General features: G+C 33.1%; 1 protein-coding gene across 2 annotated transcripts in view; it reads left to right on the top strand.

Moving 5' to 3' along the window:
• LOC109605407 (neurobeachin) overlaps nucleotides 1–16,968 on the top strand; it is a 285,559-nt gene that overhangs the window by 171,986 nt on the left and 96,605 nt on the right. For both annotated transcript variants that reach the window (XM_049969628.1, XM_049969627.1), the window contains exons 29-36: nucleotides 10–137; nucleotides 450–554; nucleotides 853–1,099; nucleotides 1,159–1,676; nucleotides 1,733–1,908; nucleotides 1,965–2,112; nucleotides 2,173–2,293; nucleotides 2,352–2,488. In XM_049969628.1, coding sequence (XP_049825585.1) covers nucleotides 10–137; nucleotides 450–554; nucleotides 853–1,099; nucleotides 1,159–1,676; nucleotides 1,733–1,908; nucleotides 1,965–2,112; nucleotides 2,173–2,293; nucleotides 2,352–2,488 — 1,580 coding nt within the window. The remainder of the gene's footprint in view (nucleotides 1–9; nucleotides 138–449; nucleotides 555–852; nucleotides 1,100–1,158; nucleotides 1,677–1,732; nucleotides 1,909–1,964; nucleotides 2,113–2,172; nucleotides 2,294–2,351; nucleotides 2,489–16,968) is intronic.

Below are 16,968 nucleotides of genomic sequence, written 5' to 3'. Positions count from 1 at the left end.
TTATTAAAGCTTCACGCTCGATTCACAACCAAACTGTTGAAGATGGAGACTATGACGTTATTACTGCTTATGTCATGGAGGAAAACTCCATGGCCGGTATGCAGGACGAGCTTCATTCAGGTCCGCCGTCGATCAAGGTAAGACTAGTGTATTAATCGCATTAAAATTTAGAATATCTGACAGATGCAAATGTTTAAATAATTGTTTTTAGAGTTTTGTGTTACTGGAGCATTTATCTTTTGAACTAATAGAATTTACTAATCACACTAACTAGTTACTGCACCGAATGTTTAACCGCAACCTAATTTCTACAGAAATATGGTTGTGAGTGTTTGTGTAGAGTGAATCTGATAAATTTTTGTGTGAATGTGAATGAGCATTGGTTGTTTTAATTTTCTATTAATTGTTAACTGTTACTAACGATATATTGCCTGGGTGTGATGGGATAGGTGAACGCCAGGCAGCAACGGTCCCTGGTTCATGGTTTTTCTGTAGATTACTCTTTGGATGGGATAAGGCATGCGAGAGGTTGTGATAATGCTCGTGGCAAGAAGGTAATGCTATGGCTACGCATACTAGAAGATTTTAGCAAATTATACAGTTAATTTGTTAAAGTCTCTTTTACCCATTTTGTAATTGTAGATATTTACTACTTCTAGATTTGATGTTTCTTTACTTGATACCATATTAGTTATTTTTTACTACAAAACATTGTATATTTGTATATTTCTGAATTCTAATTGTTTTATGTAACTTCCTGCATGTATGTAGTTATTCTTCTCTTGTATCTTCATTGATTTTCAATTTTCATTAATAATTATTCTAATAATCTTCAAAAATAATTAATTGTAGAGCATGGATTCTATAGAAGAAATCAATTCGGTGAACTCCGGAGAGATGAACAGCATCAACATGGCCAATGATATGAGAATGGATGATAATAAAATGATGGCAGGAGAAGAGAACTGGACTGACATAAATCTGAATGAGGAAGGAGACTTGAAAGATGACGTGAGGAACATGCAAAATATGTCTCATAGGCACGACATAATGGACGTGGAGGGAAACATACAACATCAAAACCACACCCACGAAAGAGGTAAAATTAAAAATAAAACATTAATAAAAGTGGAAAATAATTAATAGGAACATTTTTAGGTGACCAACACCGTTCGGAAATCTCGGTAGTACAAGTGCCCCACAATTCTGAAATCCTCCAATCACAAATCAAACCTGACGAACTCCACCTGCCCGTCAGCAATCTAGTAGACCACATCTCGGTACCGACACCGTCGCGTGAAGCCTCTTTGACCCAAAAACTCGAGATGGCCCTCGGTTCCGTGTGCCCCCTATTGAGGGAAATCATGGTAGACTTCGCACCCTTCCTCTCCAAAACGCTGGTAGGGTCGCACGGCCAGGAGTTGCTGATGGAAGGCAAAGGTCTGACGACGTTCAAGAACTCCAACTCCGTGGTTGAGCTGGTGATGTTGCTGTGCTCGCAAGAGTGGCAGAACAGCCTGCAAAAGCACGCCGGGTTGGCTTTCATTGAGCTGATCAACGAGGGACGGTTGCTCTCGCACGCCATGAAGGACCACATTGTCAGGGTGGCCAACGAGGCCGAGTTCATCCTGAACAGGATGAGAGCCGATGATGTGTTGAAACATGCCGATTTTGAAGTAAGTTAGCACAGAAATATTAAACCAAATTACATATTCTTATTTTTGTATTTTAGTCGCAATGTGCCGCCAGTCTGTTGGATCGCAAAGAAGAGGAACGCATGTGTGACCATCTTATAACGGCCGCTAGACGAAGAGACAACGTGATAGCCAGCAGACTGTTGGAAAAAGTCAGGAACATCATGTCCAACAAGCATGGAGCTTGGGGTTACATGGATCCTGCAGCGGCTCAGTAAATTTTATAATACAACCCATACTCTATGTATATTAATAATTATTGTACTTTAGGTTGAATGAATTTTGGAAGTTGGATGCTTGGGAAGATGACGCCAGAAGGCGAAAACGTTTCGTACACAATCCTTTAGGTACCACACATCCTGAAGCTAGTTTAAAGGCTGCTATTGAACAAGGCGCTCCAGAAGATGCTATTTCACAAGTAATTACGACTAATAAAACCCAAATTTGTTATTTATTATAATCCAAAAACATTTTTTAGGCTAGAGAAGAGTTCCACGCTCATCTTGCAGCAACTAGAGGCCAACAGCAGATGCCGAATGACTTAATGGATGACAGCGAGCTTCTGACCGACGATAGAGAATTAGATACAGATTTGACTGGTTAGTAAACAATTGTTTTACTTATATGGCAGTTTATTAAACAAATTTACATATTTAGGACCAGTCAATATTAGCACGAAGGCACAGCTAATTGCACCAGGACTCGTAGCTCCCGGAATGGTTTCCATTACGACAACTGAACTGTACTTTGAGGTGGACGAGGACGACGAGGAATTCAAGAAAATTGACACAGAGGTAGGTCATTATTTTAATAACATGTTATAGTACAATATTTATATGTAAATCATTTTTGTGATGGGTTTCTCCATGTAATTTTATTGCATAACAAGATTTCTTTAGACAGATATGGGTTTAATTATCAAGTTTGATGCGCTCGTTAATTTTATGTTGAGATAATTAATAAATGCACCATCACACATTGAATTAATACTCGGCAATGGAAAATATTCATATAAATAAATGTCACAAATCATAAATTCTGTAATAATAGTCATTAATATGTATCAATAACATCTGTAATTCAGAATGGAGGTATTATAATGTTAGCAATTAGGTTTATTACTTATTTACGACCGTTACGTTGTAATATTTTATTTAAACTAGGAACGAACGCTTGAAAACTGAATATTTCATAAATATATAGTGAAATATAATGAAGGATGTTTTGATTGGATTAATACCAGCAGCTGCGTATAATTGTAAACTGCCTTAAATATTATTTAAATACCCACAGGATATCGATATCGATAATATAGTCATAGAGTAGATGCCGAGATAAGGAATTCTTCCGCAGTTTATTGCACGAACGCGGCCGTTATCATCAACGCAAATCGTCGACTTCCTCGCCGTCGCGACAATTAATCCCGATCAATCATCGGACAGTGAACGATGATTAAATCGTCCCGCGTTGGCAGCAATAACAATCTAAATGTTTAACGGAGAAATTGGATCGCGCAAAACGATCACGTTTTAATTAGAGGGAATTAAACGGGGCTGGATGCATCCATCTTGGTGCGTGCACAACGATACGAAAATGGAAGAAAAAAATTGTCCGACATTGGTTTGCATGCAAATTAAGGCGCTGTCGTGCACTCACTGTGTTTGTTTTATGGTAATTGTCTTATTAGTGTTCCTTAATGAAAGTCCCACTGCACCGTTCCACGGTCAGGCCAATATCCATTAAGGAATCGCTTGTTCACCACGATCACGGATGGACTATATAGATTTTAAAAGGAATTTCATTCTAGTTTGAGCGTTTACCTTTTTGCTAATTTAAAATGCAATCAATCTAGTTAATAAGGAATTTAAAAAATAAATTTAAAAAAACTAAAATAGTTTTACTTACCAACTAATTTCGCAGACAAAAAGATTTCTTTAACAAGAATAAAGGGCGTGAATATTTTGACTTTTTTATTTAATGATTGTTTATATACACAAAACACAATTCAACAATTAGCAAAATAGATTAAATATTTTTTAAAGGATTTGAACATTTTGAAGATGGTGATGATTTATGAAAACGAAATTATAAAATCATCGTCAATAAAATAAATTAAATTATACATTTATCAAATACGAAAACGTGATCCCACAATCCGCAAAATAAATTATGAAATTTTTTTAACAAGAACTTGGATATTTTGTCTTATTTGTCTAATGATTGTCTATAAAGACAAAAACAAATGCCAAAATCAGCAAAATTAATCTCTAAAGAAAAATTTCTACATTTTGAATGGTGTTCCTGATGATGGTTTATAAAGACGAAATTATAAAACCATGATCAATAAAATAAATTAAATTATACACTTTTCAAACAACAACTTGAAACACTAACTATTAACAAATTAAGTTATGAAATTTCTTTAACAAGAACTTAAATATTTTGACTTTTTTATCTAATGATTGTCTATAAAGACAAAAATAAATCTATAATCAACAAAGTAAATTAAATTAAATATTTTTTAAAGAAAAAATTGTACATTTTGAAGGTTTTGCCTGATGATGATTTATGAAGACGAAATTACAAAACCATGATCGATAAAATAAATTAAATTATACACTTTTCAAACAAGAACTTGAAACACCAACTATCAACAAATTAAGTTATGAAATTTCTTTAACAAGAACTTAAATATTTTTGAATTTTTTATTTAATGACTGTCTATAAAGACAAAAATAAATCCATAATCAACAAAGTAAATTAAATTAAATGCTTTTCAAAGAAAAAATTGTACATTTTGAAGGTTTTGCTTGATGATGATTTATGAAGACGAAATTACAAAACCATCATCGATAAAATAAATTAAATTATACACTTTTCAAACAAGAACTTGAAACACGAACTATCAACAAATTAAGTTATGAAATTTCTTTAACAAGAACTTAAATATTTTGACGTTTTTATCTAATGATATATATAAAGGTAAAAATAAATCCATAATCAGCAAATTAAATTAAATTATATGTTTTTTAAAGAAAAATTTGTATATTTTGTAGGTTTTGCCTGATGATGGATTATGAAGACGAAAATACAAAACCATGATCGATAAAATATATTAAATTATACACTTCTCAAACAAGAACTTGAAACAATAACTATCAACAAATTAAGTTATGAAATTTCTTTAACAAGAACTTAAATATTTTTGACTTTTTTATCTAATGATTGTCTATAATGACAAAAATAAATCCATAATCAGCAAAGAAAATTAAATTATATGTTTTTTAAAGAAAAAATTGTACATTTTGAAGGTTTTGCCTGATGATGGTTTATGAAGACGAAATTACAAAACCATGATCAATAAAATAAATTGAATTATTCTTCTCAAACAAGAACTTGAAATACTTAAACTATTTTGGTTTTTAAACAAATTGAAATATATATATTTTTTTTAAAATTTGAACGCTTCCTTCAACGTACTAAGAAACTGTATTAAAAAAATTATTTCCGAAATTATTTTTAATAATATTAAATAAACATGTGTCTCATAAATTATTAAATATCGTTGACCTTTATAAAATATTGCACAATATAAAAGTAATATTTAGATTCCTTTCACACATTTAAATATCCCCGCAAAAACAACCGCAATCGTTGCCGACCCCCATGTAATTTAATCGAAAATCACCGCAAAAAATACCGCGAATATATTATGCAACAATTACGGATCCATCTCGTTGGCTCCGGGCGAAAGGCGCAATAGCAAAACGGAATGAAACGAACGTAATAAAAAAAATCGATCGGAATCGATCGGTGATTTAAGATCAGTGGATGGTTTAAATAAACGATTTATCACGTCAGGTTTATTGAAATTAGTTGTGCGCCGCATTGCATATTCATTGGGAAAACGATAAATCATCGGTTAACTGGGCGGTACCCGCTGACAGCTCTAAGTAAACACACTCTTTTGAACGTGTTTCATTTTTAAATCGTCCCTTCGGTTTTTCGATATTTCAATAAATCGTTGCGCGTACGCGGTTATTTATCGCCTGCGTATTGTTTTACTCTCCCTCTTCTGTTTATCCGAACGATCGCGGCCTTAATTACATGAATTAATTAGCGGTGTACGAATCAGCCGGCATTAATATTAATGAAAGGCACGGCAACATTCTTCGGCATTGTCTTTAGAATTTTTCGAATGCAAATCCATTATTGTATTTGTCACGAATGTACCAATCAATTAATCATGCAAAGGACAAACCTATAAACCTAAAAATGTTAAACGTCACATTTTTGCTCTTAATTAGTCCAAACGTATACATAAAAACCAAATTAAAAAACACTATGGTCAGGGAATATGGCATGTGTAATATTTAGCCTAAATCATATTTATATTTACATCTAAATAATCTTATTAACATCAGTAATTATCATAATACTTTTTCTTGCACGAGGTAATATTGTGCCACCACAATTTTAATAGCATAAATATTAATGAACGTAAATATGCAAAGTGGATTTACGACCCAAAAGCGAGAATTTGATGAATGTTTCCCCATTTTAATATCAAACTGTTGGTCGTTGACTTTCTTTGTCTGTTCGCACATAAAAAATATATAAAATAGACCATGATTCATTAAAATGAATAGATATATCTTGTGCAAAATTATAAATAACCAAATAACATGAATCTTAATTTAATATAGCCTAATTAATTAATGCATGAATATTAAAAACTTATATTTACTTTATATTTATGAGAGAATACTACATATTCATATAATTTTAGTATTCTAGTGTGGATCCATAAAAATTATTAAGTTTTAACTAAATAAACATTAGATTTTTTATAGTATAAATTTTTCAGATAACTACTTATTGAATATAAAAATATCTAAATAATAAACGGATGAATGAAATTTTTTTAGTTTTATCTAAAAAATACTAAAAACCTTTGTTTAATATAAACTTAATCCAAAACATCATTATTTACTTTATATTTATGTTCTTATAATGTTAGTGTGGATTCAAAAATATTAAGATTTAACAAAATTAAATTCCTTAAATTTGTTCAGATTTTTTTATATTATAAATTTTATTAATTTCAATTTTTTTATTAGACATTTGCTTATTGAATAATATAAATAACTAAATAATAAATGAGAGAATACAAATAAAATTACTTATTCTTATAATTTTGTTAGCTTTTTATTATATAAAAAATAGAAAAAAATCCATTAAATATATCTTAACCAGAAATATAAATAAATAATCGGTATAAATATTTAATTAATTCTTAATATTTTAAAAATATTATTCAATATTTGTAGAATAATAAAAATAAAATTTTAATTACATATTTTTATGATTTTAAAGTTTTAATTAGACATATTGAATTTTATTTGTTTGAATATTAAAAAAATATTTACTTTATATTTATGGGAGAATGGAAAAATAAAACTACTAATAATAATATTCTTATTATTCTCATATTTCTGTGTGTATCCATAAAAATTATTTAGATTTAACGAAATTAATTTCCTTAATTTTTTTAGCTTTTTATATTATAAATTTCATTAATTTTAAAGTTTTCTTAGTGAATAAATAATAAAATTACTTACTTATTCTTGAAGTTTTAATGAAATTTAGTATTTTTTTTTAGTTTAAAAAAAAATAACCATTAAACATTTATTAATCAAAATATAAATATCTAATCTATAAAAATAATTATTTAATTTATCCTTAATTAAATAATGCATAAATATTTAAAAAATATTTATTTAATATTTGTGGAATAATAAAAATAAAAAAAAGATATTATCAAGTTTTAACGAAATTTATTAATTCTTTTAGTTTTTTACAATATAATGATACAAAACAAATTTTTCATTATATATAATATAAATGACTACTGCACATAAAATCTGAAATTAATTAATGCATAAATTTTACTTAATATTAATAATAAATTGTTTTACATAATCAACTTCATTAAACCTTCCTAATTTTTTATTATATAAATTTTGTTAACTGTCAAATTCTTCAATATATAGATAATAGATTAGATATATAAATAATGAAATAATATAAAGATTAATTTAATTTATCTGTTAATTAATAAGTGCATAAATTAAATAAATTACTTAATTATTTATAATAAAATACAATTTATATTATGTATTCTTATAATATTTCTATTTTTAGTTCAGATTTATAAAAAAACTTTGTGTAAAATAGATTTTTTTAGATTAATATTTTCAAAACCTTTAAAATTTTATTTTATTTTATCTGTAATACAATCTTGTTAGAAAAGTCATAAATTGTTTAAATAATTTTGTATATCACAAACCTTGTTAATTTAATGTTTTTTTAAACCATAAAAGTTATTCCTAATATCCAATTTATGCATTATCTGTTCTTAATCTTGTTAACTTTTGAATGATTTAATTTTATAAGAATTCAGAAAAATTAATTATGAAACAACCGGCTCCATTAAATAACCGAATCACGATTTTATGAACAATTTTAATTAGATAGATCTGGACCAAATATCTGAAATTGTAATTTAATATAAACGTAATTAATTTATGCAGAAATGTTGGCACAGATTATACCGAATGGTTAATACGATTAAAAACGGGAATAATGTAATCGCGTCGAATGCGTTAATTAGTTTTTATTAATTGTTGTCATTTAAAACAACGATCGAAGAAATATGAGCTGACAACATCAAAGCGGTTTAATTTAATGCCGCCATTTAACAACGCCGCATGGACGACTACAGAATTTACCGGCTAATGTGAAATGTATACTACAGATATTCGATTCCCTGACCGATAACAACGACTTCGAACGAAACATTCCCATATTCGTCCGCCTATCGTCTCTCGCATCTCCAATTTTTCTCCCTTTTTTTTTCAATTACGAAACGCTTTTTTATTATTTAAAATGGAACCACATCGAAGGAAGCACAAAGCCGCGGTTAATTTGCAGGGCGAGACGGTGCGCAGGGAGATCGGCGTCCTCTATAAACATGCCACGGGTGTAATTCAACAATCGGTGCCCGCGAACAACAACAGAAACAACTCCGCACAATATGATTTACCATGTTCCGTGTGCCGAGGCTGACCGCGGGTGGTTTCCACCATTCCGCCGTGCTTCTACCATTGGCGTCCATAATTCACTTTGCAGCATCCACATAAATATTAATTTGTCCGAAGAGTTTCGGAAGAAACGAATCTGGTGGAGCATTTTTGATCTTCAATTGTGGGTCCAAACCTTTTGGTTGAAGTTTGTTGGTGTAAAAATCATGTAACTTCATTTTAAAGATTGTTTATAGATGGGAATTCTGGTTCTAAAAAGTTTTGAAAGAGAAAGATAATGTGGAAATTGTAATTTTAGAAGAGCTTTCATGTTCTTCAAATTTTTTGTCTCTATTACGAACAATATATTTCAGTTAAACTTTATTAATTTGAAAATTATGTAACTTCATTTTAATTATTGTCTATTAGTGGAGCTTCTGATATCAAAAAGTTTTGAAAGAGAAAAATAATATGGAAATTGTAAGCTTAGAAAAGCTTTCATGTTCTTCAAATTTTTTTCTTCGTTATGAACAATATATTTCAGTGTTTCTCTTAAAAGTCATTTAATGACCATTTGCAATATCTTCTTCTATCACTAGAAAATTCTTAACAGGTCAAAAGAAATTCTTCACTTTTTTTGGGATAAACTTTATTGATTTGAAAATTATTTAACTTCATTTTAATTATTGTTTATTGATGGAGCTTCTGATTCTAAAAAGTTTTGAAAGAGAAAGAGAATGTGGAAATTGCAATCTTAGAAGATCTTTCATGTTCCTCAAATCTTTGTCTCAATTACGAACAATATGTTTCAATATTTCTCTTAAATGTCATTTAATGGCCATATATTTGTCATTTCTTCTTCTGTCATCAGAAAATTCTTAACATTTCAAAAAAAGATTCTTCACATTCTTTCGGTTAAACTTTATTAATTTGAAAATTATGTAACTTCATTTTAATTATAGTTTATTGGTGGAGCTTCTGGTGCCAAAAAGTTTTGAAAGAGAAAAATAATTTGACAACTTAACTATTAGAAGAGCTTTTATGTTCTTCATATTTTTGTTTCCATTATGAACAGTATATTTCAATTATTTTTTAAATATCATTTAATGGCCATATATTTGTAATATTTTAAAAGAGGTTCTTCACATTCTTACAATTAAACTTTATTGATTTGAAAAGTATGTAACTTCATTTTAATTATTGTTTATTGGTGGAGCATATGATTCCAAAAAGTTTTAAAAGAGAAACTTCAAGCGTAGAGGAGTTTTTATGATCTTCAAATTTTTGCTTCCATTATGAACAGTATATTTCAATTTTTTCTTGAATGTCATTTAATGGCTATATATTTGCAACATTATCTTCTATCACCAAAAAATTCTTAACATTTTAAAAGAGGTTCTTCTCATTCCTTCAGTTAAACTTTAATGATTTTAAATTGTATCTTCCTTCATTTTAATTATTGTTTATTGGTGGAGCTTCTGAGTCCAAAAAGTTTTGAAAAAGAAAATTAATCTGGAAATTGTAAGCTTAGAAAAGCTTTCAAGATCTTCAAATTTCTGTTACCATTATGAACAGTGTATTATTAATGTATTATAAATATTATTTAATGGCCATATATTTGCAATATCTTCTTCTATCACCAGAAAATTCGTAACATTTCAAAAAAGGTTCTTCACATTCCTTCAGTTAAACTTAATTGATTTGAAAATTATGTAACTTCCTTTATTTTAATTATTGTTTGTTTATTGTTGGATCTTCTCGGTCCAGAAAGTTTTGAAAGAGAAAAATAATCTGGAAACTGTAAGCTTAGAAAAGCTTTCATGATCTTCAAATTTCTGTCACCATTATAAACTGTATATTTCATTTTTTTTTTCTTCTTTTTCTATCACCAGAAAATTCTTAACGTTTCAAAAGAGTGAATATTTGAAAATTAAGTAACTTCATTTTGATTGTTGATTATCAATAGAGCAACTGGTTTATTATTGTAAGATTACAATAGAAGAGCTTTTATGTTCTTCAAATGTTTGTCTTCATGATTCAATTTTTCTCTTACATTTACTCATTCATATCGATTGTTGTTCGTGGCCTCTTTTGCCATTTAACAACAACGCAAAAATCTAAAATTCGCACCGCCACTGGGCGCCACCTACTTGCCGCGGTCCATCGCCAGCCTCTCCTCCTCCGTCGCCCAGTGCCCGGCCGGAGCGACGGAGAAACGCAGCCGAACGGATGGAAGTGAATCAAAAATGCCATAATACCCGTTTATAAGATAGTAATCGGGCAACGACGACGGCAGGAATTGAAAAAATGCGCCCGCTAATGATATGCAAATGCCTGTTTGTTTTTCTCTCCGCCGCACCGCCCCGCACACCCTCCCTCTTGTCCGCGTGCCTTTGTTCCACTCTAAATTTATCCGGCGTCCTTTTGTTTCGCTCCATCGGGCCGAATTCGATTTCTGTCCGTCCGTTGTATTACTATTGAATAATCGGACGGTCCGTGCACTAGAAACCTTTACTACTGGTACCACCATTATCTTAACAGCTTTCGTTTTAATTAATGTACATCAAGTTTAAACAAGTAATTACATAGATGTTTGTACCATTTTTTTATCCTTAGACACGTATCCACAACGCTTATCAACGTTCTACATCGATCCACGGCGATTGGAGTACGATAATTACCAATTAGAAACGAATTCCCTCGGATGATTTATCGCGTTCCGATCCCGGTCCGTCTTCGATTTCAATTAATGCTGCCAGGTTAAAATCAAACAGCCCGTGGCAGTTCGGTGGATTTTCGTTCGAAATGCTTATTGATGTTATTTATGACATAATTACAGGCCAATTTGGACGAAGTGTCTGGGGCAGTATCGTGGCCATGCGAGCCCTCCCACCATACCTATTTACACGGCTAATATAAATCGACCGCATAAATCAAAATAATAGGCGCCGGGGTATATGGGTATATCATTAGATGGGAAACGCATAATGAAATCCACTGTATGTGTTTCTTTAAAGTATATTTATTCCATCTAGATAACCATTACTGTTACTACCTTCCAGCAGGACACACGCAGATGATCTCGATGATAAAAACGATGGGATTTTATTGAAAAAACAATACATATTATGTACATGAAAATCTAACTCTTTTAAAATGAGTTCATTCGTCAAATAATCAATCACCAATTCTTGGAACTGAATATATGTTCAACCTCAGTTTTGATCTCTCACTGTTAAACCTTTTGTTCATAAAAATAAATAGTTGTCACTTGGAAATTTATCTGGGCTTTATAGTGGATGACGTACAACTTCTCATTCAGCACTTTGAAACTCTAATGACATATAGTCTTGCGATTTCATGAAGAAGTAGAACACCCTCTCTATTGTCTAAGGAAGCTCGTGTTGGAGAAAGTTAGTAAACAGTTGTATTGATATATATGTCTGGGTAAGATATAGTCTTATAGTCATCAAATATTTCTTGGGTTAAGACTTTTTTAAGTACTGCTATAACAGATTTACCAGCTTCAACCTATTGCCCAGACAGATGAGGATTGTTGTAATCAACCCATTTTCCAACACATATGCAATCAATAAGAATTGGCAAACAACTGTGAAAACCATTTGTCCAATGTTTTAATGAAATTCATTGCATGAATTCCCTTTCTAATGGTTGCTTCGTCGCATTTTAATGACTGACCTATTTCTAAACATATTGTTCGAGAATCTTGCCCAAGATATACCTTATTTCCTTAATCTTTCCAATTTTACAAACGGATTTGGAGTGCTTCTTTTGAATAGCATTATTAGAAGGAGCATTAAAAAGATGTTTGTCAATATATTTTATCTTCATCATTGTCTAGAAATTACAAAAAAGGAACAGTTCATAATTATGTATTACACACAGGTATTTTGAAAATAATACACAGAACCACCGATACAATATCGTAGCTCAAAGCTCGTGCAGCTTAATAGATTCAAAAACCGCATAAAGCAATTCATTCGCCATCTAGTCCATCATTTCCCCTTTCCACCTTGGGTCGTTATCGTTCGAAGGAACGAGCGAAGCACCACGTTAAGTTATTCGCGTGTTGACCGATTGTGTGCTAATAGAGTTATTTACATAATTCGTCCGTAACAAAAAACGAAAAAAAGATAATGGGAAACATGCTGCACGAATCATCATCGCCGTGACAGCCGGTCTCGTGTGAATTACCGGTCGTACGTATACTGCAAATATTTAAACGTGAAATGGGCCTCTCGTGAGCCGGAAATACGGAAATTATGGTACTGGCTGTGCCAGAACGAAAATAAACTTTCGGGGATTAGTAAGGACGAAAGTTTCGAAAAGTAGATGGAACGGCGTTTTAATGGGAATGTCCTGAATGTAATATGTGGAATCTCTGATATTGTTGTGACAGGAAGGCTGACGTTAAATATGGTCCTTGACTGTGGCTTGAGTCGCAATTTTCCACACGCGAATAAAAACTACATAATAAATTTACAGTTTACATAATAAATTTACAATTTCCTTTGCTTTTATTAGTTTTATTTTTTCGCAGGAACTTGTGTAAGTCAATTCTTAGACTGTCCATACAATTAGTGCCAACCTTTATGGTACTTCTTATCTTAAATCCACTACGTGTTAAAGATTTATAGTTTTCTAAGGTTGTTTCAATACTGTCATAACAGTTTTTAGTTTTAATTGTACAAATAAGGCTAAATCCATCTAGCTTCATATCTCTTTGGCACATCTTCATATTTATGTAGTGCAGAAAGTCTGGATTAGCTATTCACCAGGAGACGGAACTTTAATTTCAATTAGCCAGCACCGTACTCTGTACAAACAGCCCGAGGTGGCCGAGATACACGCACGTCGACGGGGCCAATCGACGTTATTTATAACATAATTACAGTGCAATTGTGACAGTGTCGATCCTTGTATGTGTTGGTTGCTGTGTGCGTGGGCTGCGCACTATGACTTGGATCCAGAAACTTGCAACATTGTTTTGGATACATTTCGTACAAGAAGCCCTTTTAGAAACATAAAAACTAACTCGAGCAAAGTAGTACTTGAATCTTCTTCATGTACATCAGTAAACCAAATCCATTTCTTTCCCAAAATATATAGTGTAAGAACAACAAAAGACGTCATAAATTGTTGCCATAGTGCACGTACTGTGCGTAGTAGTCTGGTCGTTCGCGGCGGACCACCACGTAGCACCGCCGCTAATGCCAGTGATTATCAGGCACTCGATTACAAAACGGGGCCGGCCCCAAAACGTACCCGACAACCAAACAACCGGGACAACCTACCCCCCACTTGATGGATGTCCACGGCTATCGCGCGCCAGACTAAATCCACAATGACGAATGGCCCGTAATTAGTGGGAGTGTGCGTATCAATTATTCGCGTGATTTAATGGCTGTGTAAGTGAATGTTTCCTTCTCAGGATCGAACATACAATACACCACCTATTATACATTTTATTCAGTAATAATTACTCATCATCTTCTCTACACAAAATATTAAAATTATACCTTAATATTGAAATTACCTTAAATACCTTAACGTGTAATTTTCATTATTTAGCTACAGATGTCTCTACATGTTATAACTACTTATTACGCATGTGCTGTTATAACGCTTTTGTCTCATAACAGATGTCGCCATATTCAACTATTACTTAGTACGCATGTGCAGATGCAATAAAGTGGAAAAATTTGTAATTTAATTAGGACGTTGAGTAAGACGTTTTGAAAGTGAAATATTATATTAAAACAATCATATTTTTTACTCTAATATATATTAATAAGATAGAAAGTTGAGTTGTGTCGCGCAAAAAGCCATGCGACCAATTAAGCCGCGTAGGGCCCCGAAAAAGCGCCCCGAAGCCCGGCATAATAAAACTGTCAAGCGAACGGGTCCGCGGTAAAAACGCATCGGAAATTCGTGGTTGCACCTGATGAAATTCCGACGCGAGAAAGAGACAATTAAATCAAACGGTCGGTGTTAATAACGGATTTCGTGTCACCACCGGCTATCGTCTTTTGTCCGGCGACTCGTTATTCAAGTCGGCCCGTCATTCAATTTTTTTGCCGTCCCCCGATCTCAGTATGCGTCCGATGTAGCGCTCTCCTCGTTTTTCTGCGCTGAATTAAACAGGCCATTGTTTCAAGCGGTGGTCAAGTGGCCGTGGGGCGAGGTGCGGGGCGGCGATGCGCAGGGATGCCGCGGATGCCGCGGTGTATCTCTCCATTTAGCGGCGGCTCCTATATTTATATCCATAAACAAACATATTGTCTGAAGCGGAGCACACCGTGTTTCGATCCGAGAACGGCACTCGGACCGTTTCCTTTGTGCCTCGTTGGGCGATTCGGATTGTGTTTTCACAATTTTTTTCCATAGGCTATCGCTGGTATTTCTCTAACTCATACTCTTCAGTATTCTTACTTCAACACAAGCAAAAACTTCAAGCATCAGAGAAAATATTAATCTTCCATATAATTAAAATTATAGTCGGAAAGGGTAGAAAGACAAATTATAGAACAATGTTTCCATAATTAATTACATATGAAAAAATACAAAATGTTTTCGCTTCGTAGCTTCTCTCTTACTAAGAGCAAAACAAGATTAAATTCAAAGATATGTTTTATTATATTAACACCCACTATCTCATGTATCATGTATTTTTAACAAGTTTTTCTTTGTTTCAGGTAAGCATTATTTATTTGCGGTGCTTTAAACTACGTTCTTCCTTTCACGGTAAGTGAAACATATCCGATGCATATCTATTGTGGTGACAAGAGCGATAAACATTATGACCGATTTAATCCTCTTAACTTCCCTCAAAAAAATAAACCGCATCGTCGTTCATCAGCGGCCTTATCGTCGTAAAACCGACGATCGTGAACATTAATTCTCCATTAAGGGCATTAATCCTTGCGACTGTCCGTGCTCAATAATAAATGTCCGGCATCAAATTGTGTTTGCACCAACCGTGGATTAGACCGGAGATGCAGATACAGAAATGAGCCCGTCGCTTCGTCTCGTTCCCATAATTGATACTGCGGGAAGTCGATCCGGCACCGAAGACCCACGCACTCCATCAAACCACCCCGCCGTGCAAAACGGCAACCGACGACCGTCCATGGAATTTTATCTGGTTTGTTTGTTTAATTGACATTGTTGGCTATTACTCGTCTGGCGTTATTACGTTACGGTCATTACATTCATTTATCTGCGCATCTTTAGATAAATTGTGCTATTCATTAACAGGTGTCACTAGTCGGGGCTAAAAGAGTATGCGCATGCGTCAACGTTACAAAGTCGTCAACTATTCATTAACAGATGTCACTGGCATGGACTGAGTTTCAGTGCACATGCGTAATTGTTAAACATTCCTTAAATAAATCTTTAATTAATCAATAAAACAAAACAAACACCCTGAGAACCAACTACACGAGGTAACGTGTGAAAACAACGTTAAACAAGTGGACGACAATAAATCGCCGGATCCGGCCGGATCCACAGGTGTCAACGGGATTCCGCTCCCAGTATTTCGCGTCGAGGGTGGAAAAGGGGAGCACGGGGCTATGGGGGGAGCGGCGGCCGGCCGGTGTCGCATCGAGATTCAATTGTCGCCGCGTACATACAAAATAATAAAGACGGTTTTACGAGCGGCGTTCCGTTCCCGGCCTCGTGACGGCCGCACAATGGTCCCCGACGGCGCGACACCGGCACCCCGGGACGCTGCTGCCGAGCCCCCCTCCGACCCTCCACCCCGGCCGGAGACATTCCGCCGTAGGAACTCCAGTTCTTTGGGCGAGAATTGATTTCGCTCTCATTTGTTTTATTCGGATTTGGTTGGCCGTTTTGTACTGCACATTCGGTGAAAGTTTATTAATTTAATTGGTGGACTATGCAAGAAGTTTAAAATATCATATTTCTACTATTCTTTAGATTTTCATTAAAAGTTTTCTGTCCTTATGGACTGTTGATATCTCTTTAAATGGGTTGATTTTCATTTGGGATACATTGGAACTGTTTATTATCTTAGTTTATAATTTATATTAATTCATTTTTTATAATTTATAATTAATTCAATATTAATTATTAACCATTTATAGGTTACTTCCAATATTAAATTACAGATGTCACTAGTTGAGTATGAATTTCAACGCGCATGCTTC

The sequence above is a fragment of the Aethina tumida genome, chromosome 7 (assembly GCF_024364675.1).
Source record: "Aethina tumida isolate Nest 87 chromosome 7, icAetTumi1.1, whole genome shotgun sequence".
NCBI classification, from domain to species: domain Eukaryota; kingdom Metazoa; phylum Arthropoda; class Insecta; order Coleoptera; family Nitidulidae; genus Aethina; species Aethina tumida.
Note: the sequence above shows the minus strand (reverse complement) of the source record. Positions and strands in the feature narration are given on the sequence as shown.